A 26,423-nucleotide genomic window follows, 5' to 3' on the forward strand; every position below is an offset into this window, starting at 1 on the left:
ATGGTATACTATTAGAACAGGAACATAAATTCATTATCAATACTCCAAAACGTCTACCAGTTTTCTACTGTTTACCGAAAATCCATAAGGATCCTATAACACCACCAGGCAGGCCTATAATATCGGGTATAGGTTCTATAACATTAAACCTTTCACAATGTTTAGACAAACTACTCCAACCTGCAGTAAAAAAAGTTCCTTCATACATAAAGGACACAACGGACATAATTTAAAACACTAGAACAATTGGAAGTCCAGGAACATTGGTATTTTGGTACAATGGACGTAAGCTCATTATTCACCATTATAGATCATAAGCAAGGTCTAGAAGCTCTTAAACAACAACTAGTAATAACTAATACGTTGAACTTAGAACAAAAAGAATATATTTTAGAGGGTGTACAATACATTTTAACACACAATAATTTTTATTATAGTTCTGATTATTATATTCAAGAAAGGGGCACAGCCATGGGCACCAGGTTCGCCCCCAGTTATGCTAATTTGTTTATGGCACATTGGGAGTATGAGATTGTAACACCCCATCTGGGAGCTGGCCTGGTGCTCTGGCGTCGTTATATTGACAACATCATTTTTATCTGGCAGGATACAAAAACACTTTTAGATGAATTTGTAACTCAAATTAATATTAATGATAGAAATTTGAAATTCATTACTAAAATTTGTAACTCTAGAATAGAATTTCTTGACTTGAAAATAGAAATTAAAGGGAACCAATTAGTATGTAGTACTTACAACAAGCCAGTTATGAAAAATGGATACATACTCTACACCAGTTGTCATCTCCCCCGCTGGCTACTCAATATCCCAAGAAATTGTACTCTAAATGAAGATTTCGAGAAGGAAGCTATAACATTAAAAGAACAGTTCCTAACAAAACAGTACCCAGCAGAAACTATAGACTTGGCCTTAACTAAAGTTAAAAATATGGAGAGGAAATCTTTCTTTGAAAATAAAAAGAAACAGGAAGAAGTAGGGGAGAAAATAAGATTAATTCTTCCGTTCCAAGGACAATATAAGAAAATTAATACCCTGGTACGTACACACTGGCACCATCTACAAAGGGACAAGATTATAGGCCCTTCTCTTCCAAATAATCCTCTAATTTCCTATACTAAGGCACCTAATTTAGGTTTGCTGATTGCCCCTACTATAAAAAATCCAAGTAAGAACATTAAACCTAACTGGCTTAATCTAAAGGGATTTTATAGATGTGGGATCTGTAATAATTGTAAAATAACACATTTCCCCCCAAAAAACTTACAGGTCCAATGAAGACATAACTCTTTTAGCTATACAATTAAAGACAGTCTGTCGTGCAATTCCTCAGATGTTATCTAAATCTTGGAATGTCCATGCCACAAACAATATGTGGTGCGGACTAAAAGATTGTTCAAAAAGAGGATAGCCGAACATATTAGCAATATTAAAAAGGGCTATGAAAACCATACACTGTCTCAGCATTTTAAAACACACCATAATAAAGACCCCTCTGGACTAACATACATATATAGCATTTGAAAAAGTCCACAGATCCTGGAGAGGGGGCAACCATATATCAAGTATGTCCAGAGCAGAATCCCGTAAGATTTTTGAATTTGAGACTATTGCTCCTGCTGGTCTGAATGCAGAGTTAGAATTATTTGGATTTCTATAGCTCCCTCGGGGACAGTCTGTCGAGTTGTGGCTGTTTATCAGCATCTCGACGGCCTCTCCCCGTCGGGCCCCTCTCCCCATCCACACATATATCTACAATCAATATTTACATACTAGATAGATAGATAGATAGATATATATATATATATATAGAGAGAGAGAGAGCCCGCCCTCAATTAACCAGGATTTATTAAACTTCTATTAAATTTCTGTGAAAATTTTATGATTCTTATCAAATTTTATGATTTTTATATTGTCATATTGTTATAGGTTTTAATATCTATGATGAATATTTATGGTAGTAATGTACCCCTATTATAAACCCATTGTTGTTTTGCACACCGTATATTTTATTAATTGCTCTATGATATTAGTAGTTCTAAAATTATCTATATAGATTGTAATTCCTTATATATACCATCTTATGACCTTTTATAATTGGTTGAATATGCTCAAATTCCATTCCAGTTTTTTGATCCAACTCAGACGCCTTAATGATCCCTCCCCTATAAAAGGAAGGAGATTGGCAGTACTATTCACCACTGATGAAGGTGCAAGAGTGCACCGAAACGCGTTTGGTCTTATTCAGAATAGTACTTGGACTTTGAACCCAATAAGTCTTTCTCATATAAGAAAATCTAAAGGCGAACATTCACCATACAGTCGCTGACAAAATCGGTCAGCTGATCGGAGTAACGGACCGTTACTTCCGGTCATAAGAACATCACTTCCTGTATTGCGGAGAACATCGCAGCGATCCAAGGAGCCGGAACAGAAGAAGCCGCCGAGGACCACGTGCGCACCAACGCCATACGCCACATAGGATTGAACTACCTCAACAAATATACCCCTTTGTAGCAGCTCCCTGGAATCCAACTTTATGGGGTAAGACTGTTCTTATTTTCTTTCTTGAGGTAACCGCTATTTTCCTCTCATGGGGTGACTGCACTTTCAGGACACAATCGGACTGACATCAGCATAAGATTTTATCACTATTTTTATTCTTTAAAGCGCACATCCATATAAGACCTATATGCAGACTGTTCACCTGCATAAATAGGTCTCTTCCCTTTCATTTTTAGGACTTTTTCAGCTATACAAGGACTTTTATTGATATAATTCGATGTATTGAAAGGGATCATGCTATCATTTACCCTTGATATATTATATTATACTATTGTATGATGCAAATTCACTCTTCCTGATATACCATACTACCGATGTATTGAATGGTGTAATTTTATTATGATACACTGAAAGGTAGAATTTACAAATAATAAAGAAATAAGTTATACCTTATATGCAATCATCTTTCTATATACCCAGTCATTTGAGTGCCCTCCATTCTGTGAAATTTATACTATATCCAATATTCTGGCAATAGGTATTGCCATATTGGAGAGAGCACCAATCCGTGTCATGCTGTCGTAACCTTTTCTCAGTATCCACAAAGGTTTGTGGTCACAAGAGAGTCTGCAAAATTGTCAACGGAAGTGGATCAGCTGATAGACAAAAGAGTGTTGATTCCAGTACCAAAAGCGGAGTGGGGGAATGGCTTCTACTCGACTGTTTTTGGTAAAAAAAAAAAAAAGACTGCTCCTTTCGGACAATTATAAATTTAAAACAAATGAACAAGTCTCTAGTTGTAAAGAAATTCAAGATGGAGACCATAAAATCTGCAATTCATCTAGTTTTTCCGGGATGTTTTATGGCAGTATTAGATTTGAAATATGCATACCTGCATATCCCGATGCATCCTTCTTATCAGAAATTCCTACGGGTGGCAGTAGTCGAGAACTAAAAGACCAGACACCTACAGTTTCAGGCTATGCACTTCGAGCTGTCGAGTGCCCCAAGAACTTCTACCAAAGTAATGGCAAAAGGGGCTTCATTCATTCGCAAGGAAGATATTCTTTTCCTTCCTTATCTAGATGACTTCCTGATAATCGCGAGTTCCTGGGAGAAGTGTCTCCGTTCAGCGAGTGATTCAGATTCTGGAACGTCTGGGATGGATAATCAATGTAAAGAAATCCAGATTAGAACCCAGCACAATAAAAACATTTTTAGGTTCACAGCTGGATTCCTTGCAACAGAGGACTTTTCTTCCATTAGAAAAGATAGAGAAAGTTTGGAAGGAAGTCCGAAGAGCTCAGGAAAATCCGAGCATGTCCGTCCAGAAGGCTATGTCCCTACTAGGGTTGATGACAGCTGTACATTGGGCACAATTTCATTCAAGACAGTTGAAAGAGGATATATTGGAGATAACAAGACGGAAAGGGATTACCTTGGACTCCCAGATGATACTCTGCAGAAGGACTCTTATCTCCCTCAACTGGTGGTTGGAGGTAAAGCATTTGGACCAGGGTATCACGTGGAATTACCCAGACCTGGTAGTTGTCACGACAGATGCCAGCCCATGAGGGTGGGGGGCACATTTCCAGGGTCAGTTGAGGCAGGGAAGTTGGTCCCTGCTGCAGAGAGAATTCTCCTCCAACAGGAAGAAATTAAGAGCAGTGTTGTTAGCCTTAAGAGCAGCCCTTCCAAAAATAAAACACCAGCATGTCAGAATTATGTCAGACAACAGAACGGTGGTTGTCATACCTGAACCGACAGGGAGGTACCAAATCTTTGCTCCCTCGGCCCTTTTGCTCCTTCAACCCTTGGGGTAGATGCGTTTCTCCTGAAATGGAAGTTTCGTCTAGGTTATGCCTTTTCCAACGCTACAGCTTATTCCCAGAATTCTCAGGAAAATAAGAGAGGAGAAAGCAGACATGAGATAGAGATATTATATATATATATATATATATATATATATATATATATATATATATATATATATATATATAATCTCTATCTATCTCTATTTATTTATATATTTTGCATCTCACCGTGTGAATTTTAAACACCAAACCATCACCTTAGGGAGGGAATTAGACGGGTGCTGTTGTGGGGTCAGGAAAATCCGATTACCGGTAAGTGTAATCATCATTTTTCCCCTCCCCCATGACGGCACCACTGAGAGAGAGATTACATAGAATTCAAGGGTGGGTAACAACTTCTAACACCTTCTAAACAACTTCTAGTACCAAAAAGGAGGTCAGAGATAGTCGAGCTGAAGTCTATAGTGCCTATAGAATATAAAAAAATATATATATATATATATATATATATATATATATATATATATATATATATATATATAAAGAAAAATGTATGGCAGCACCAATCTGTACCAAAGAGAGAAAATAGGGTGCTAGGTCCAGGGAATTCACCGCTTACCCTTGTATTTAGACGAAAACGGACAGCAACTCCAGGTAGTACAAAAATGTATAATTTATTGGGCCACAGTGGCACAGAGGCGACGTTTCGGCTCAAAATCCAGAGCCTTTCTCAAGCATCACAATACAAAGGTGAGTGCACATATAAATAGGTGTACACAATTATAGCATCACAATCAATTAGATTTCACAATTAATATCAAAAATAACAAATACATCAACGAATAGTGTTAAAAAATATAATGACATACAGAGATGAATCTGGTAATACATGGTAGTGGATGTGATTCATAATAAATACATGGAAAAAATATAATTCATAGTGTAAACATAAGTGGCTCCAATGTAAATCATCTGTTTCACATCTTCTTTAATGAACTATGATTAAAAACAAGGAGGTGCCAGAGAGATAAGGGTGACGTACCACAGAGTTCGCTTGTATCCACATCCTGATAATGGCCACACTTGGCGTCTAGCTGAATGAAGTGTGCAGGCGCCAGTATCCGTCCCTACAGTATCGCGTCATGTTGCGTCCTGCTACGGCGCGCCCGCATCACACCTTACGTCATCAACTGCACGTCACTAGCTCAACATCAGTGCGCATGCTCAAGGCGTTCTATGCCGCGCCATATTTGGTTCTGGACGGGTTGCCCATAGTTCCTAAATCTATACTTGAGATGGCTAATGGGAGGCGAGAGTAGGGAAACCATAACCCTCTGTCAGGGGATCATGGTAATCCCATGTAGGGCATGCTTTATGGTCCCGACCGGCACCCCAGTATCGGTCGTGTACCAAGTGCCGCCTCTATCTCGTCACTCATAACCACTCATAAGGGTTCTCCTTGATGTTGCATATTCCTAAAGGAAACAGGTATATATAATATGTCGGAACATAATCCGACACCAACACGCAATCCAATCCAGATCAGCCCAACAATGTGGATATCATCGGACGTAGGATATAGCACACTTCTATGTGGAAAACCGACACCCAAAACTTCATGGCTCCTTTCTTTCTATGTTCATTGATCATCTGTAATATAATGACAATGACAATTAATAATATTCAATTGAGAAAGAACAAAGAAAGTTAAATCTCATAATAACCTTTGTATAGGATCGCCACCTACAATTAGATGAAAGACATGTAACAAATAACACAAGATCTGCCAGGGGCAAACCACCTCTTCAAGTACATACCCCTAAATTAAAATCTACATTAAGACCATTTGGTCTTAAGGTATTTAACCTATGTATCCATAATAATTCTCTCCTTTTTAATAATAAATTCCTATTGCCCCCCCCGTCTGGGCATGGGAATGTGATCAATAATCCAGCATTTAAGTTGGTATTCCGTATGATCCATCTCAACAAAATGTTTAGGGATGGGTAAATCCCGACGTTTTTTTTCTTATGGTGGAGCGGTGATTGTTTAGTCTGGTTTTCAGATCAGTGGAAGTCTCACCTATATATAATAAATTACAAGGGCAACTCAAAATGTAAATTACATAGTTGGAACTACAGGTGAGGTAAAATGGAATAGGGTATTTCACATTGGTCACCGGGTGTATGAAGGTTTTTCCTTTGCAGATATATTTACAATTCACACAGCAGAGACATGGGAAACATCCCATGCTCTGCTGTGTCAATGTTCTCTGTGTTAAACCAGGTCCTGCACCTATATCCGCATGTACCAATTGGTCATGTAAATTTTTAGATCTTTTGTAAGAAAACAATGGGGGGGATTTAAATTCAGGTATTTGACTGAGGCATCCCCCCAAGATGCCCCAGTGTTTGACAATAATACGGTTGATAATACTACTATGTTCTGTGTATTTTGTGATAAAAGGGATTCTATTGTGAGGACCCTTTCTTATCTTCCTCACCAAAGTGTCATCTCTATTTAAGTCATGGACCCGGTCTATCTGGGATACTAATAGTTCAGTCGGATAACCCCTATGTTTAAATTTGTCTACCATAGTATCCAATGTTTTCTCTAGTACATCAGGGTCAGAGGTAATCCTCTTGGCCCTGAGGAACTGCGAATAAGGAAGAAATTTCACCATATTACGTGGATGGCTACTCTGGTAGTGTAAAAGGGTATTCTTATCCGTAGGTTTAGTGAATAACCTAGTTGCTAGACCTCCTTCATCAAACATAACAGTGGTGTCCAAAAATTGGATTTCAGTACTAGAGTGCACAAGGGTAAATTGTAGTTCTTTATTAACACTGTTCAGATACTCCTGAAACTCCAACAGTTCCAGGCAGTCACCAGTCCATATGAGGAAGATGTCGTCGATGTATCTCCACCACCTCAAGATTTTGTTGCTGTGGTGGGATACATGGACGACATCTTCCTCAAAACACCTCATAAAAATATTTGCGTATGTGGGGGCCACATGGGACCCCATCGCAACGCCTCTGATTTGTTTATAGAATGTGTCCTGAAACAGAAAATAGTTCTGTCTCAGGATGACATTCAAAAGATCAATCACGAATTCACATGCCTCTATAGTGAGAGATGACTTCTCCAACATGTGTCTAACTGCTCTAATCCCTAGGTCATGATTAATTGAAGTGTAAAGCGATGTCACATCAAACGACGCCAATATCAGATTGTCATATCCCTCACATTCCACCTCTCGCAGTTTACACAGAAAATCTGTGGTATCCTGGATATAGGATTTCGCTCCACAGGCATAGCTATTCAAAAGTTTGTCTAGAAAGATGGAAATGTTGCTGAATATGGAATCTGAGCCTGACACTATTGGACGACCAGGAGGGTCGACCAAAGATTTGTGTACTTTAGGCAGTACGTAAAGTACCGGTGTTACCGGATGACTCACAGTACAGAAGTCAGCAAGATCACTGTCAATGATGCCAGCCATAACCGCATTATTTAAACACTTTTGGATGATCCTGGCAATATCAAACTTTGGGTCAAATTGAAGTGCTAGATACACTTCAGTATCGCTCAGTTGTCGTCTGATCTCCGCAATGTATTTAGCGGTATCTAAGACGACTATACCACCCCCCTTGTCTGCAGGTTTTACTGTGAGGAGGGGGTCATCCCTCAATTGTTCAATCGCCTCAATCTCTATATCTATCTATCTTATATCTGCATCTGCAGTATGGCTTGTTCTTCTAATATTATCAGATGTCGATCTACCCAGTAGAAATCCCGACTGATCTTTATGTACTATAGTGGCAATTACCTTGTTTAATCTGGTAGCCAGTAGCCTCGTTAGATTATAAAATACTAACTTCAGAAGCGAGATTGGTCGTTATGAGCCGCACTCCAAAGGGTCCTTATCTGGCTTCAGCATCACCACTATAGTAGCGTCATACATGGATTCTGACAACTGATGTTGTTGCTGAGTAGCTAGATATAACTTAAGAAGTTGGGACCCTAGTACAATCAACATATTTAGAATACACTTCTACCGGAATACTGTGTGGGCCAGGCACTTTACCAGCAGGCAGCTCCTTAATTGCCATTTGGATTTCTTCTACTGAAATTTCAGCTTCTAATAGGTTCCTGTCTACTTCATTAAGCTGGGGGTGCACTACCTCCATTAGATGTTCCCCTAACTCCTGTGCTGTATATTGAACTGCGGAATTATATAGGTCTTGGTAGAACCCCTTGAAACATTGTAATATACCCTCCACCAGGGTGGATTTGATTTAAATCAAACTGATTTAACCACTTCAGCCCCGCTAGCTAAAACCCCCTTCATGACCAGAGCACTTTTTACACTTCGGCACTACACTACTTTCACCGTTTATCGCTCAGTCATGCAACTTGCCACCCAAATGAATTTTACCTCCTTTTCTTCTCACTAATAGAGCTTTCATTTGGTGGTATTTCATTGCTGCTGACATTTTAACTTTTTTTGTTATTAATCGAAATGTAACGATTTTTTTGCAAAAAAATGAAATTTTTCACTTTCAGCTGTAAAATTTTGCAAAAAAAGACTATATCCATATATAAATTTTTCGCTAAATTTATTGTTCTACATGTCTTTGATAAAAAAAAATGTTTGGGCAAAAAAAAAAATGGTTTGGGTAAAAGTTATAGCGTTTACAAACTATGGTACAAAAATGTGAATTTCCGCTTTTTGAAGCAGCTCTGACTTTCTGAGCACCTGTCATGATTCCTGAGGTTCTACAATGCCCAGACAGTAGAAAAACCCCACAAATGACCCCATTTCGGTATTCGCTGATGGGCATAGTGAGTTCATAGAACTTTTTATTTTTTGTCACAAGTTAGCGGAAAATGATGATGATTTTTTATTTTTTTCTTACAAAGTCTCATATTCCACTAACTTGCGACAAAAAATAAAAAGTTCTAGGAACTCGCCATGCCCCTCACGGAATACCTTGGGGTGTCTTCTTTCCAAAATGGGGTCACTTGTGGGGTAGTTATACTGCCCTGGCAATTTAGGGGCCCAAATGTGTGAGAAGAACTTTGCAATCGAAATGTGTAAAAAATGACCGGTGAAATCCGAAAGGTGCACTTTGGAATATGTGCCCCTTTGCCCACCTTGGCTGCAAAAAAGTGTCACACATCTGGTATCGCCGTACTCAGGAGAAGTTGGGGAATGTGTTTTGGGGTGTCATTTTACGTATACCCATGCTGGGTGAGAGAAATATCTTGGCAAAAGACAACTTTTCCAATTTTTTTATACAAAGTTGGCATTTGACCAAAATATTTTTCTCACCCAGCATGGGTATATGTAAAATGACACCCCAAAACACATTCCCCAACTTCTCCTCAGTACGGCGATACCAGATGTGTGACACTTTTTTGCAGCCAAGGTGGGCAAAGGGGCACATATTCCAAAGTGCACCTTTCGGATTTCACCGGTCATTTTTTACACATTTCGATTGCAAAGTTCTTCTCACACATTTGGGCCCCTAAATTGCCAGGGCAGTATAACTACGCCACAAGTGACCCCATTTTGGAAAGAAGACACCCCAAGGTATTCCGTGAGGGGCACGGCGCGTTCCTAGAATTTTTTATTTTTTGTCGCAAGTTAGTGGAATATGAGACTTTGTAAGGAAAAAAGAAAAATCATCATTTTCCGCTAACTTGTGACAAAAAATAAAAAATTCTAGGAACTCGCCGTGCCCCTCACGGAATACCTTGGGGTGTCTTCTTTCCAAAATGGGGTCACTTGTGGCGTAGTTATACTGCCCTGGCAATTTAGGGGCCCAAATGTGTAAGAAGTACCTTGCAATCAAAATCTGTAAAAAAAAAAATGGCCTGCAAAACCCAAAAGGTGCACTTTGGAATATGTGCCCCTTTGCCCACCTTGGCTGCAAAAAAGTGTCACACGTGGTATCGCCGTACTCAGGAGAAGTTGGGGAATGTGTTTTGGGGTGTCTTTTTACATATAACCATGCTGGGTGAGAGAAATATCTTGGCAAAAGATAACTTTTCCCATTTTTTTTATACAAAGTTGGCATTTGACCAAGATATTTTTCTCACCCAGCATGGGTATATGTAAAATGACACCCCAAAACACATTCCCCAACTTCTCCTGAGTACGGCGATACCAGATGTGTCACACTTTTTTGCAGCCTAGATGCGCAAAGGGGCCCAAATTCCTTTTAGGAGGGCATTTTTAGACATTTGGATCCCAGACTTCTTCTCACACTTTCGGGCCCCTAAAAAGCCAGGGCAGTATAAATACCCCACATGTGACCCCACTTTGGAAAGAAGACACCCCAAGGTATTCAATGAGGGGCCTGGCGAGTTCCTAGAAATTATTTTTTTGCATAAGTTAGCGGATATTGATTTTTTTTTGATTTTTTTTCTCACAAAGTCTCACTTTCCGCTAACTTAGGACAAAAATTTCAATCTTTCATGGACTCAATATGCCCCTCACGGAATACCTTGGGGTGTCTTCTTTCCAAAATGGGGTCACATGTGGGGTATTTATACTGCCCTGGCTTTTTAGGGGCCCTAAGGTATTGTGTGATTGACATAGTGAGTTCATGGAAGTTTTTATTTTTTGTCACAAGTTACTGGAATATGAGACTTTGTAAGAAAAAAAAAATCATCATTTTCCACCAACTTGTGACAAAAAATAAAAAGTTCTATGAACTCACTATGCCCATCAGTGAATACCTTAGGGTGTCTACTTTCCAAAATGGGGTCATTTGTGGGGTGTTTGTACTGTCTGGGCATTGTAAAACCTCAGGAAAGTCAGGTGCTCAGAAAGTCAGAGCTGCTTCAAAAAGCGGAAATTCACATTTTTGTACCATAGTTTGTAAACGCTATAACTTTTTCCCAAACCATTTTTTTTTACCCAAACATTTTTATTTTATTTTTTATCAAAGACATGTAGAACAATAAATTTAGCGAAAAATTTATATATGGATGTCGGGTCTTTTTTGCTAAATTTTACAACTGAAAATGTAATTTTCTTGCAAAAAAAAACCTGTTAAATTTCGATTTAATTACAAAAAAAGTTAAAATGTCAGCAGCAATGAAATACCACCAAATGAAAGCTCTATTAGTGAGAAGAAAAGGAGGTAAAATTCATTTGGGTGGTAAGTTGCATGACCGAGCAATAAACCGCTAAAGTTGTGGAGTGCCGATTTGTAAAAAAAAAAAAAAAAAAAAAAAAAAAAGGGGGCCTGGTCACTAGGGGGGTATAAACAGGTCCTTAAGTGGTTAAATCCACCCTGCCCTCCACCGATTCCACCACCGATCCCTCAGTTTTTTATTCGGATGACCGGGGGGGGACATGCTGTTAATACGTACAATATGAGCAAGCAATTTACCTGCCTGATTGTTGCCCGTCTCAAAGGATTGCTGCTTTAAAAATAATAATTTGCGCTCACTCTTTTCCCTGAGGTGCATCATATAAAGCCTACCCTTTTGAGCATCTATTCTTGTCTATTCGCCTCAGAGGGATCAGACCTAAATGACCTCTCTGCCTCCTTACAGTTCTTTGCACATTGTAATTCCAGTTCTTTGCACATTGAGTCTCTCTTGATATAGGAGATAGCCTACTTGAGGGGGTGTCTCAAATCATCTTTCTCCCAGAGTAGCAAATCATCCGTCATCTCATCCTGCACCTCCAGAAATAACTGAAGCTGGTCAGGGATTCTGTCATTCATGGTCATAAAGCACAACCAGAATGGATGAATGCGCATTTTGATACTCTGCTTGACAACGTCATGAAGTCTAAGTTGAGTAAAGCAGGAGTACTCGCTCTGAAGCGCATAGTTAAGGCTCCACATATCTAGCCATCCCAATTCCTCAACCACTCTAGAGACGTTGGTGACATGTTAGGTGCGACCGTCTCCTCCCCCCTACCGAATGAAATCTATCCAGATCTTCGTGCATCACTAAATTGGAGTCTCCCATGCAGAGCAATTTAGCATTGGGATACTGGGGGGATTGTATATATTGACCACCACATATGGAGTGCAGTTGCTGAATGCATACACAAATATATTGCCCCTCTGGATCTTCCACTGATTGCTGTACCTCCCATCTAATGTTCTTATGGACAAGTATAGCCACTCATCTAGAATGTGTCGACCCGTACGCATTCAGAGACCACTGAACCCATGGCTTCTTAATTCTATTCCCTCTGGTCTCTGGAGTGAGGTGGGTCTCCTGCAGTCCCAGGATATGGGGACTGTACTAGCGTAAATGGGAGAATACAGAAATTCTTTTCCTGGTGCTGCCCAGTCCTCTTACACTCCAGGACACAACATTCAAATCTGCCATCTATAACCCAACAACTCTTTCTTCAAATGAATCAGCTCTCCAGCCTCAGAGGGATAAAAACATTCTCTTGAACCTTCTCTCACATACCCTCTGCTCTAGAATACTATGAACAGTGTACCATGACTTTAAGAGAATAAACAGTATACAACGTAACTGTGGTTCAACAGACAATTGAGTAAACCTGTAAATGATGACATCACTGCCATCATGTAGTGTGGCTAAATTACCGGAGACCTGCACAGTGCAATACGGTGTTAAACCTATGCAGGTATCTGCTCGGCCCCGTAACAATAAAATTATGTAGCATAATGCGTGCATATAGAAAAAGGAAAAATGGGGAAGAAAAATAATGGAGGGGGGGGGGGGTAGCTTCCCCTCTGATACATCAGAGTGCAGTACTATGATCTCAAACATTCCACTAGTGCAGGATGAGGGATTGCCCTGAGTCCCGGACAGTGATTTTAAAGGTAACCTTTAGCTGAGGACATGGGTTGCTAGATGGCCGCTAGCACATCTGCAATACCCAGTCCCCATAGCTCTGTGTGCTTTTATTGTGTAAAAAAAACTATTTGATACATATGCAAATTAACCTGAGATGAGTCCTTTTCCTGACTCCTCTCACGTACAGGACTCGTCTCAGGTTAATTTGCATATGTACCAAATCGTTTTTTTTTTCACACAATAAAAGCATACAGAGCAATGGGGACTGGGTATTGCGGATATGCTAGCGGCCATCTAGCAACCCATATCCTCAGCTCTATACACAAAATCCCGGGGACAGGTTGCCTTTAAGAGTCAACGGAACGCATCCTAACAGGTGAGTGTAGCAGTGTGAACAGAATACTTGCGACCTCTGCGAAGGCGATAGCATCAATGAGGCCTTGAGCGACTTGGTATCTTGGAAATCCATTCCGCCGCTAGGCCGTGGGCTATTTTTTTTTTTTAAATCGAATATTTTTATTGATTTTATAGCATTTTATAGTAAACAATAGATTACAATAGGAAAACCCCTCCCGCAATCCCACCCTCCCCAGCCCGATCTTGCAGCCATTATAATAAACATTATAAATTAGAGTTCAAGGGTCCATCTTTTACGTCTTCCTGTCAATCACGAAACGTCCATGAAAGCAGAAGTGAGTCTTTCACTGGGCTTCCCATACCCCATCATCACAGCATACAGTGCCCTCACACACATTCACTACAGCCTACCATTGTAATACTATGCAGAATGTCATCATTCTAAAGTTCCCAATTTTCTAAAATCTACTCTCCCAGTATACTTAGGATATTAGACTAAGACATCATAATGATCTATCCACAAAGACCATATTTTATAAAAAAAAAAATATTGTTCCCTCTTTTCTGATGCACATAGCTTTCTAGTTTAACTAATATATGTAGTTTGCTTATCAGTTGCCGACAAGAGTGGAGGATCAGGAGCAATCCAATGAAAAGCTATCAACTTCCTGGCTTGGTATAATATTCTCAGGATAGCCAGCCTCAATTCACTAGTGACAGGGATATCTCCCATATGACTATATATATATATATATATATATATATATATATATATATATATATATATATATATACCAAAGGGGATAAATCAATCTGTACATGATATACAGTGTTGATTAATTCCCGAACATCCATCCAGTAGCGCCAAAGTCTCGGGCAATTCCACATCATGTGAACCAGGTCCGCATTATGGGCTCCACATCGTAGACAGGTATCATCCCCCATTCTAAACAGCAAAACCGGTGTCCTGTCCACCCTATGTAATAGAAAGAGTTGATACTCTATGAGCCTCGCTTACTGCCTCATTTGGAAAACTTTCTACTACATCTTCCCACTGCTCTACTGACAAACCGGGAATATCTTGCTTCCATTTGTCATACAATTTTAACTGTTGAGATTTGTGGATCGCTTCCATGAGGCTCAGATAGTGAAGTGTAATTGCCCCCTTCGTCGTCCCTCTAGAAGAAGTAAGATCTAACATAATATGCTTTCCAGCGGGAATTATTTCCTCCTGCTTCACCTGCGCCTAAATAGCATGTCTAACTTGTAGGTAAACATAAAAGAGAGAGTTGGGTAACTCATATTCCTGCTGTAGTGCTGCAAAACTCTTAAGGGACTTTTCTGTATATAGCTTATACATTCGGTCAAGACCATATCGTTCCCAGGCCTTGGCAGTCGGAACCTTATCCAATTCCTTATAGGCATAATTTGGCCATATCGGGGTAAAGTTCGTGTATCCTGCTATATTCCTAGCTTTCCACCATACCTTATGTATTATAACACGCAGAAGGCTATATTGTCCTCCCATTTTATCAAAAGTACCATCCTCCAGAGCTGCCATTATACATCTACCACCAATAAGGTGTTGCACAATCCTTCCTACTGTGTTAAGTGTCACTTTCACCCCAACCTCTAATATGTTGTAATTGGGCCGCTAAGTAATACGCCCAGGGATCTGGGACACCCAACTCTCCCCGGGTCTTGGATCTACTTAGAGTAGCAAGCTTTATGCACGGAATCCCTTTCTTCCAAATAAGGTCACGGAATATCGCATTAACAGTGTAGAAGATTTTAAGTGGTATCCAAGTCGGTGCATTATGAAGGATATATAAAAGTTGCGGCATAAGGATCATTTTTAAAAGATTATTGCAACCAATTAAAGTCAAGGGTAATTTAGACCACACCTGAACCTTTTTCCCAAACTTATCTAGGAGTGGCAGTATATTAAGGTTAGCAATTTGTTAATTTGCGCTGATACTTGAATGCCTAAGTATTTAAATGTTGATACCACCTGCAAACCTGCTGCATGGCAGGAATCCATCTCTAGATTTGGAGACAGTGCCATAATATTACCAAGGATCATATCTATCCTAGATAATGATTCTATAGGTACTTGAGTAACACGAATATACTCTAGCTTCCGGGTTTCTAAGTCTCCAAAAGTCAAGCAAGGAAGCTTCCTGTAATAGCCGCCCAAAGGGGGTTACTTCCCTATTAACCGTTAGTGTGGTATCATTAAATTTATCTAGTGCAGGGTTAATCATATTGTTGAAATCTCCCAATAAGACCACGGGAATGCTTGGGAGATCTATAATAAGTGATATCAACTTTTTAAGGACTATCAGTGAATAGGGTGGGGGTATATACACACCAATAATAATGCATTCAGTGTTATATAATTTACCATGCAAAAATATAAAGCGCCCTTCCGCATCCACTCGCTTTGTCTTGCATTCAAATGGGATGGCCCTGTGCATAAGAATGCTCACACCCCTGGCATACGTAGAATACGTGGCATGAAAGCATTGCCCGGCCCACTGAGGGGTAAGCAGACGAGTTTAGTCTGATGTTAAATGAGTTTCCTGGAGGCAACATATTAATGGTTGGTATTGCTTCAGGCTATCTATGACCGCCCTTCTTTTGGTTGCGTCTTTAATACCCCTGACATTCCAACTTAGGAATTTAACTGAGTTAGCCATACTCAATATTTACATATGTTGAGTATTTCGCCAGCTCAGTCAAGGACCTCTCCCTCAGTGTCAGTTTTAGAAGACAATACAAGATTCCAGATAGGATACCCCTTAAAGAACATTCTCATGGCTGCAAAGATTAAATAAACTCCCCAAAACCACTTAAAGGGTTTCTACCACTTCGGTGTCACATATTTAGCTGTCAGACACTAGCGATCCGCTAGTGTCTGCTCTGCCCAACCATCCTAATATAATTGCTTTTGGGGCAGCCGTTTTGCTAAAAAAAAAAACTTTTATTAATATGCTAATGAGCCTCTAGGTGCTATGGGGGCGTCATTAGCACCTAGAGGCTCTGTCTACCTTCAGAAACTGCCGCCGCCCAGCGTGTCCCTCCAGCCCGCCCATCTTCTCCTGAATGCGATCCTCCTTGTGAGCGCCTGTATACAGCTTCCCTGCTCAGACATCTCCACTGCGCCTGTTCCTCGGAGCACTATGGCGTCATCGCGCAGGCGCAGTGGAGATGTCTGAGCAAGGAAGCGGTCAGACATTCACTGCGCATGCGCAGAATACATACGCTCACAAGGAGGATCGCATTCAGGAGGCGATGGGCGGGCTGGAGGGACGCGCTCGGCGGCAGCAGTTTCTGAAGGTAGACGGAGCCTCTAGGTGCTAATGACGCCCCCATAGCACCTAGAGGCTCATTAGCATATTAATAAAAGGTTTACTGAGTTCGCCAACTAGTTCCCTCCTGGCATTCCCATAGCAAGACAGGAGGCGTAAAGAAAAACAGAACCCGTCAGCGTCATCAGGCCCAGGGGTAACAAATATTACCCAGAGGAGGGGTGACAAGCACATAGTTAACCGCACTACTGTGCTCAATAGAACTGTATATAACCAAGCTTAAACAGTTAAACCATTAGTATCCGAGCTCCCGCCCAATTCCCGGACAGTATGCATTCAGAACAATCTTGTCATGGACATCAAAGACTGGATTGGATCATAGTAGAAAAATAAACTAATCACTTAGGATTACACTGCAGTAAGACTCTGTGGTATATAGCAAACACACACTCAGTCATGCACCCTGCCCAGCAATACTTATATAGCTGGGGACTTTAAGAATCGCAGCAGCTCCGTCTCCATCCACATTCTGTCTTGCTTCTCGTAGCTGGCGTTCGTGGCGGTCCAACCACCGCAGAGCTTCCTTGGGGTCTTCAAAAATGGAGGTATTTCCCAACGCCGCGATTCTCAGCTTTGCTGGATAAATCATGGAGTAGGAGATATCAAGTCCTCTCAGCCGCCTTTTAATATCAAGGAATCTCGCCCTTCTTTTTTGGACCTCCATAGAATAATCAGGAAAGAAGGATACTTTGTGCCCATCAATAGATATTTCCGGAAGTTCTCTAGCTTTTCTGAGGATGATGTCACGATCCCTGTAGTGGAGAACTTTCATGAGTACAGGCCTTGGCGGAGCACCTGGGGGGTAAAGGGCGGGTAGGGACCCTGTGGGCTCTCTCTATCGCAAATAAAGGAGTTAAAGTTTCAGGCCCAAACTGATCCTTCACCCATTTCTCAAAGAATTCAGTAGGATTCGCCCCTTCCACTTTTTCCGGAACCCCCACCAGTCTGACATTATTTCTGCGCAGGCGATTTTCCAAGTCGTCTTGCTTGGCCATGAGGGAATCCAGCTGGCGTGCTTGGTTAACGGACTCTCTCTTAAGAGGCGTTATGGCATCTTCCACATCCCCCATACGATCTTCCAGGGCAGTGGTACATTCCGCCAAACGTTTCAAATCATGCCGCACAATGGAGACGTCCTCTTTTATAGTCCCCACCTGCATATTGAGAGCAGTTAATGATTTACCACATTTTGCAATGGCTCTCATAACATCTTTAAGTGTGGGTTCCTCAGTGTCTGAATCAGGAGCATCCTCCCCAGTGTCCGCATCACAGGTCAGCAGAGGGCCATATCTATTGGGGCTGCAGACTTCTCTTATGTCTGCTCCAGCCTCTTCCTCCTCAGCAAGTCGGCTATTGGCAGTGGAAGCACGCTTATTTCTGTCCCCTGTAGCCTGTGAGAGAGTGGCGTCTCGTGCATACTTGCCGAGTCTCACTGCAGCCTCTCTGTATCGTGCCTGCGCGCTCCCGGCGGCTCGGCGTGTCTGGTCCGGCGCCATCTTGGACCTCCCTGGCTGCACCCCGTCCTTCTCTCTTTTTGGACATGGCAGCAGGACCTCACTCCTCAAATGACTGGCGATATCGGCGGCTCAGGAAGGTTTAGTTTGCGCAGGTATAGAGGTGTCCACAGGATAAAATGCTGGGTTCAGTGCGGGAGCTCAGCGAACTTGCTGCCGCTCACATGCCTGGCTAGCCACGCCCCCCCCCCCCCCAAGCCATGGAGTATTTTAGATTTAAATCGTGTAGTCGTCGCTTGACTGAAATGAAGGTGGCCCTCTTTTGCAGCTCAGCTGAAAAATCGGGAAATAGCGATATATTTGCGCTTTCATGCTTGTTGTCACGCTTGTTTCTTGCTTGACTCGGGTAAGATCTCTATCCTTCCAATTAAGCATCTGCGCCAAAAGGGGTCTTGGAGGAGCTCCTAGAGGAAGAGGCCTGGCGGGAACTCTATGCGCTCTTTCAACAGCTTAGGCGCCAGAAAATGGCGCTTCGGAAAAACTGCGCCTTAAACCAAAGTTCCAGGAATGTGGCCGGATCCGAGCCCTCCGCACTCTCTGGTAGTGACATTATTGCATCTGGCCCTGTTCGGAAGGTCATCACACTTTTGTTGCCTTAGGCTCACAGACCTTTCCACATCATGCACTCTGCCAACAAGTGGTCTAGTGAGGTCTTCTAAAGCAGAGACCCCATCTTCTATGTGACACACCTGCTCCCCGAGCTGCTGCACATCTTGCCTCACCAGGCCCAGATTCACCTTCACTTCCTTGATTTTACAGGTGAGTGATGTCTGACAGGTGGAAATTGCTGTCAGGAGCTGGTCAGAAACTGTTTTTAAGGTTATCTCAGGCACCTTCTGCCTCTGACTGCTGCGCTGCTTGACCTCTATAACTAAGTATATAAGTATAGAGGCAGGGCGACTATACTATGTATAGCTATCCCTATATATTGTACATCTTCTCCCTGCCTGTACTTACTGACAGTAGCCCTCGCTTCTGCATCTCCCAGCAGCTGGTTAGTTATTCAGCATGCTGGGGATCATATATAGTCAGCACTCATAACACTGACTATGTAAAAATAGCAGAGAAACAAGGCAGAAAATATACAGTTGCAAGAAAAAGTATGTGAACCCTTTGGAATACTAGGGATTTCTGCACAAATTGGTCATAAAATGTGATCTGATCTTCATCTAAGTCACAACAATAGACAATCACAGTCCGCTAAAACTAATAACACACAGAGAATTAAATGTTACCATGTTTTTATTGAACACACCATGTAAACATTCACAGTGCAGGTGGAAAAGTATGTGAAGCCTTGGATTTAATAACTGGTTGAACTTCCTTCGGCAGCAATAACTTCAACCAAATGTTTCCTGTAGTTGCAGATCAGACGTGCACAGCGGTCAGGAGTAATTCTTGACTATTCCTCTTTACAGAACTGTTTCAGTTCAGCAATATTCTTGGGATGTCTGGTGTGAATCGCTTTCTTGAGGTTATGCCACAGCATCTCAATCGGGTTGAGGTCAGGACTCTGACTGGGCCACTCCAGAAGGCGTATTTTCTTCTGTTTAAGCCAGTCTGTTGTTGATTTACTTCTATGCTTTGGGTCGTTGTCCTGTTGCAACACCCATCTTCTGTTGAGCTTCAGCTGGTGGACAGATGGCCGTATGTGAATTTGAAAAAAAGAGATGGAACTCTGTCCACAACCCTGAGAAATTCTTTAAGATTTGGAAGAAATGGCTGCACTTACTGGAAAAGGATGTCATCTTCACTTTTTTTTTAAAATAATGTTTTGGGACATTAAACTGAAATGTCTGGACTGTAGCTGACACATTTGAATTGCTAGTCTTCACCCCACACTCATTTCCCTATATCTCCCCTACCCCTCTCTTCTACACCTGACTTGATCTCATAATTTATCTGATTATTATGTTATGTACTTACTCTTAAGATAGATCTTTACTGTTTCAAAATACAAATAAACACATAATTTACACAGATGGCCGTAAGTTCTCCTGCAAAATGTCTTAATAAACTTGGGAATTCCTTTTTCCTTCGATGATGGCAATCCGTTCAGGCCCTGGCGCAGCAAAGCAGAAATGCTGCGGGCATGCCACAAAAGGCCAACAATTCCCAATGGGGACACATTCAATATAGGACACAACTGAGCATCATTTAACAGGCATAAAAAAGTGTAAACAAAGCAGAAGCCATTGTGTATACTGAATAGAGGCATGTAGGCAAATACGGAACACATCGGGTACGCTTCACTCCTCCAACCCGCAGCATCATTCTTATCTGTGAGAATAAAAGAAAACAAATTAGACATTTGGCTTAATGGTGTTCATAGTGCACCATGTAACACCAAAAAAGAGACATGCATTGCATAAATAACACTGTAGGGCAAACTGCTCCTCTAGACATATATCCCCGAATTGTAATCCACATTGAGACCATTGGGTCTCAAACTGTTGAGAGTATAGATCCAAAAAAGCTCTCTTTTTCTCAGGATCAACCCCCTGTTGCCCCCACGTCTTGGCATGGGTATATGGTCAATGGCCCAACATTTAAGGTCTTTGTCGGAGTGTTGAAGCTCCGTAAAATGTTTGGCAACAGGGAGGTCCTTTCTTTTCTTGCGTATAGACAATCTGTGATTGTTCAACCGCGTTTTGAGATCCGTCGACGTCGCACCCACATATAGTAGTTTGCACGGACAAATTAAAACATAAATTACATAGTTTTAATTGCATGTGAGGTGAAATCGAATTGGATATGAAACTCGAGTGGTAGAATGGATAAAAGTACTGCCCCTACCCATATATTTGCAGTCAATACAACATAAACAGGGAAAACTACCCTTGCCATGTGTAGTAAAGGAAGTTTGAACAGACTTGGACCTAGGTACGATATCTGCTCAGTTGGCTGAATCATGCCACATACTTGCAGTTTCAGCCAACAAAGGCCAAAAGAATTTGTGTGGTTCGCCACATTTTCAGCAGACTAGGACTGCTCTGGGCCATCAGAAACAATCACTTGTGCTGGTTTTTCAAACAATTGCCAGTCGATCATTTTGGCCAACTTCACCCTATTTGGTTGGTTCGTACAACCCAGGAGTACTTTTCAAGAAAAAGCTTTATTGGTCATTTAAGATGCTATAGATATGAAAAGATGGATGAAAATATCTATTACTAAATGTATTGACAGATGGATGAGTCTTCATTCTCAATGACATTCTTCGGGGAAGGTTATAGTCAGGACCAAGACCCTCAGCAGGGAAAACCTAATGTGAAAATCTGCACACAGGTTTCAGGACCAGGTAAGGTTTTCAGTTTTTTTCTTTGTTAAACTGAAGTTCTACTTTGGAGCCACTTTAACCACTATTATCTTTAGTGTAATGTTATCTTGGCCTCTGCTCAAAAGTGGCTTCAAACATTTAGCACTAAGGCTAGCACTAAACAGGGGCAGCACGGTGGCTCAGTGGTTAAGCACTGGTAACTTGCAGCACTGGGGTCCTGAGTTTGAATCCGATCAAGAACAACATCTGCATGGAGTTTGTATGTCCTCACCGTGTTTACGTGGGTTTCCTCCCACACTCAAAAGACAGCCAGTAATCTGTTTCCGGCATTAGTGCCGAGATTCGGCTGGACAAGTACTACTGCAAGCATCGTTATTTGTCCAGCCGAATCCCGGCACTAATGCCAGATGTATCCAACTATTCGAGATACGATGAACTTCAGAACAGTTTAGCGTTAGTGTGAAACTAGCGTAAAATAGTGTACGGTACAGTAAAATAATGTACAGTAAGCAATCGGCAGATATGTGTTCTCTTGTTAAACTGAATATCATTTTAATAGTACTTGTTCCACAATATGCTTTACAGAGGCTGGGTATGTGACTACTCCAATAGCCATGGTTCAAGCTGGACTGACCCTTTTAAAGGAGCCAGAATCTCTTCCAAAAAGGTATGTGCAATCCTGCAGCAGTTGCATACAGATTATTTCATACTAGAATATAGGAGGGGAGATTTATCAACACCGACAGGTGGTACGCCCCTGCTTTACTCCGCTGGCAGATGTGCTTAACTTCTGGCAAGGGGCAGGCCTCGTCACAAACTAGGCAATTCCTTGTGAAGTCTAGAAATTCAGATTTCAGTCTTCATTTACGGCAGAAAACTGGCATAAAAGAAGATAATTGTTCTTAACCTTTTCGGAAAGTGGTGAAGGCTGTATAGAAAGCCACTTTCGACTAAATTTAGTCACAGTAGTGTATAAAAAGTTGCACACATTATTTCAACCCCCCCCCCCCCAATCTACTGTATACTGCTGCAGTTCATCTATAGTACATACACTACACTTCTCTATATATGATGTCTGTAAAGTGCTGCGGAATATAAGTGAGCAAAATAATAAAATATATGATGTGCTGTACAATCTCTTGACCAGTATTTCTGATTCAGTTAGTCACTGTAATTGCAACAGTTATCACTGACATGCACAAAAGAACGAAACACTAAACAAATGCATGTTTTCACTAATAGACGTACTAGCATTGGCCAACAATACATGTTAACAGCACTACATACATACCTGTATGTCCTTTGTGACATTTGCAGATCTGCAGAAAACAAACTTTTTATTCTTAATGAAAACTGTCCAAGCGCTCCCCTCCAGGCTTCCTCCCCTCTCACTGACGTCACAGGGGTGCTTCTACAACTCTCACGCACGCAGGCACACTTGGCAGCGCTTCTGTGGTCTGTGAAAAACAGCTCCCTTATGTTATTGCCCATAGAAGGGAACTCGCTGCGCAGGCACCGGGAGCGCAGCAGAGTGTGTGCCATTGAATGTATTTTGGATGATATTGATGACCTGTCCAGACATTAGGTCATCAGTATCAAAAAGCTGCAATACCTCTTTATGTCTTACATTTTCTGTCAGTGATAACTGTACAGTCTCTTCAGAATGCAAAGGGGAGCAGTGGTTTGCTGACCAACCTCACCACTTCCTACCGATTGAGTATAATGCACTGGTGCTGTTTTGTAGTTAGAGTTGTGTTTTTAGGAGTCCTTTTCTTCATCCTTGTAGGGGTGAGTTCAGATCACCGTTATGAATTCCGTTATTGTTTTCCATTATAACATGGTCGACAGGATTTTGTTTTCTGTCCTGCAGAACAGAAACCAGACGGTTGTCCTCTAATATGACGGATCAAAACAGAATGCCTCTAATGGTTTCCGTTTTGCTTTCCGTCTTACGAAGTCCGTTATTTTCCATTATAACAATATATAACTGAATTCATGACAGTTATGTGAACCCGCCCTTGTTTTTAATGCAGTTGGAAATAAGAGTCTGAACTACCAGCGATTTACAAATATTTAAATTCCTCATAACACCCTCCTGTGTCATCTAGACTTTAAAGGGGTTGTCTAAGATAGTTAACAATCTCAGACAAGCTTCCACAGTTGCTTAAAATTATGTTAGACGCCTCTTTCTCCATTGTTGTCCTCTGCACAGCCCGGTCCTACTAATGTTGTTGTTTTTTTTTACAAACTGCAGCGGTGACATACCAGTATATGGCATGTGACCACTGCAGCCAATTGCTGTCCTCGGCAGTCTAATGCTTACTACCCAGTTGCTGAATGGTTAATTCAGAAGAATTCTCTTCTTTTAGAGTGTCTGTACATAGTGCTGTCTGGTAATAAGCGGTAATCCACATGTGGTTCCTTCGGCCGGAATGCGCCATATACGGGCACCCTAACTTTGCCTAATCCATTTGATAATCATCTATGTCCCAAAATCAGATTTTACTTCTGAACAGATTTGTGGCATGTGTGTGCTCTGTGCTGCAGACCACAAAAAGCATTCCTCAATGCATGGTCACTGTTCATGTCCACGACGTTTGCGGGTGTGGACCCATTCACTTGAATGGCTTCCGAACAGTGCCTCCGCTCTGCATCTTGCGGATTGCAGACACATTCAAGCCAGTGGGTCCGTATCATACAGAGTGCACATGGCTGGGGCCCATATATTGCAGACCCGCAGTGTGCGGTCTGCAATACAGGCACGGAGCACACATGATCGTGTACATGAGCCCTTATAGTGTCTGTAGACCATTGCTGCTTAGTTTTGGTCTTTTTTTTCATCTCTCTAAACATTTTTGTCTTCCAGTGGAGGAGTGTACACACCAGGAGCAGCATTCTCCAAAACCAAGTTGATTGACCGCCTCAACAAAGCTGGCATTCATTTTACTGTGCTTAGTAAGATAGATACTTGAGTAATACATTGCACTATAGCTATCCACATGTCTAATTAATATAGTACAGCACTTAGGAACCAAATAATACATTTGTTTCTTTATTCCTCCTTTGGAAATGATTTACATTATAAAAAAATAAATGCACCGTACAATGAGAAATGTTACCATGTTTTTCATTAACAACTAATGTAATAAAGTCTATATTGACAGTCTAAATAGTTCTAGATGGTTCAGCCTTGATGTCCTCTTATTTCAATAATTTGGGGTCTGTATGTGTTCGGCATACACGGTATACTTAGCTTGTGAGAAGCACTTTTTGTTCATTACCCCCCTTAAAGACCAGGCCTATTTTTATTTTTTCCTCACCATGTTCTAGTAGACTTGACTTTATTTTCCCTTTCACATAGCCATATGAGGGCTTATTTTTTGTGGGACAAAATGCATTTCTAATGGCACCATTTAATTTACCGTGTCTTGTATTGGAAAGTGGGGGATTATTTGTGGGGTAAAATTGAAGCAATTTTGCCGGGGTTTTGATATCATAGCGTTCACTGTGTGCTAAAAATGACATGAGGTCGTCATTCGGCAGCTCAGTATGATTGCAGTGATACCAAACTCGTATAGTTTTTATTTAGTTTTATTACTTTTAAAAACAAAACTTTGGGAAAAAAATCCAGATTTTCTTACAACCATAACTTTTTTATATTTCGGTTTGAGCTGTATGAAGTCTTGTTTTTTGTGGAATGAACTGTAGTTTTTATTGGTACCATTTTTGTGGTATGTATGACTTTTTGATCATTGTTGTTCAATTTTTCGTGGGGGGAAGGGGCAAGGTGACAAAAAAAAAGGCAAATTGTGTGTTTTTCATTTTTATCCCTTAGTTTTCATTGCGCAGGGAAAATATTAAATGTTTTAATAGCCCAGACATTTTCAGACACAGCGAAACATAATGTTTTTATTTTATTGTTTATATATTTTTAAATGTAAGATTTCGAATTTTTTTTTTTGCTGTGCTGTGCTGTGCTGTGCTGTGGTGTGCTGAGTAACTAGCCCCTTTTGGGAGCTAGAAACTGGTATCTTTTGATCCAAAATCCCATTCACCCTAATAGAGATCTATTACGCTGAATGGGATTTTGACTCGCTTGTGCACAGCTTAGGGCTCTTTCACACTTGCGTTCTTTTCTTCCGGCATAGAGTTCCGTCGTCGGGGCTCTATGCCGGAAGAATCCTGATCAGTTTTATCCTAATGCATTCTGAATGGAGAGAAATCCATTCAGGATGTCTTCAGTTCCGGAGCGGAACGTTTTTTGGCCGGATTCGGATCTGGCCTTAAGCTAAACGTCGTTCCGACATTTAGCTTTTTCTGAATGGTTACCATGGCTGCCAAGACGCTAAAGTTCTGGCAGCCATGGTAAAGTGTAGTGGGGAGCGGGGGAACAGTATACTTACCGTCCGCACGGCTCCCGGGGCGCTCCAGAGTGACGTCGGGGCGCCCCACGCGCATGGATGACGTGATCGCATGGCACATCATCCATGCGCATGGGGCGCTCTGACATCATTCTGGAGCGCCCCGGGAGCCACACGGACTGTAAGTATACTGCTCCCCACTAATACTATGGCAGCCAGGACTTTAATAGCGTCCTGGCTGCCATAGTAACACTGAACGCATTTTGAAGACGGATCCGTCTTCAAATGCTTTCAGTTCACTCGCGTTTTTCCGGATCCGGCGTGTAATTCCGGAAAATGGAGTACATGCCGGATCCGGACAAGGCGTGAAAGAGCCCTTAGCAGGGAGGTTACTATGA

General features: G+C 41.4%; 1 protein-coding gene across 1 annotated transcript in view; it reads left to right on the forward strand.

The window, feature by feature from the left end:
- The window catches only part of SCCPDH (saccharopine dehydrogenase (putative)), a 131,646-nt gene extending 106,804 nt beyond the window's left edge, over nucleotides 1-24,842 (forward strand). The window contains exons 10-12 of the mRNA XM_044290352.1: nucleotides 21,574-21,685; nucleotides 22,250-22,331; nucleotides 24,531-24,842. Of these exons, the coding sequence (XP_044146287.1) occupies nucleotides 21,574-21,685; nucleotides 22,250-22,331; nucleotides 24,531-24,636 (300 nt within the window). The 3' untranslated portion in view covers nucleotides 24,637-24,842. The remainder of the gene's footprint in view (nucleotides 1-21,573; nucleotides 21,686-22,249; nucleotides 22,332-24,530) is intronic.
- Nucleotides 24,843-26,423: the final 1,581 nt, after the last annotated feature.

The sequence above is a fragment of the Bufo gargarizans genome, chromosome 4, assembly GCF_014858855.1.
Source record: "Bufo gargarizans isolate SCDJY-AF-19 chromosome 4, ASM1485885v1, whole genome shotgun sequence".
Classification (NCBI taxonomy): Eukaryota; Metazoa; Chordata; class Amphibia; order Anura; family Bufonidae; genus Bufo; species Bufo gargarizans.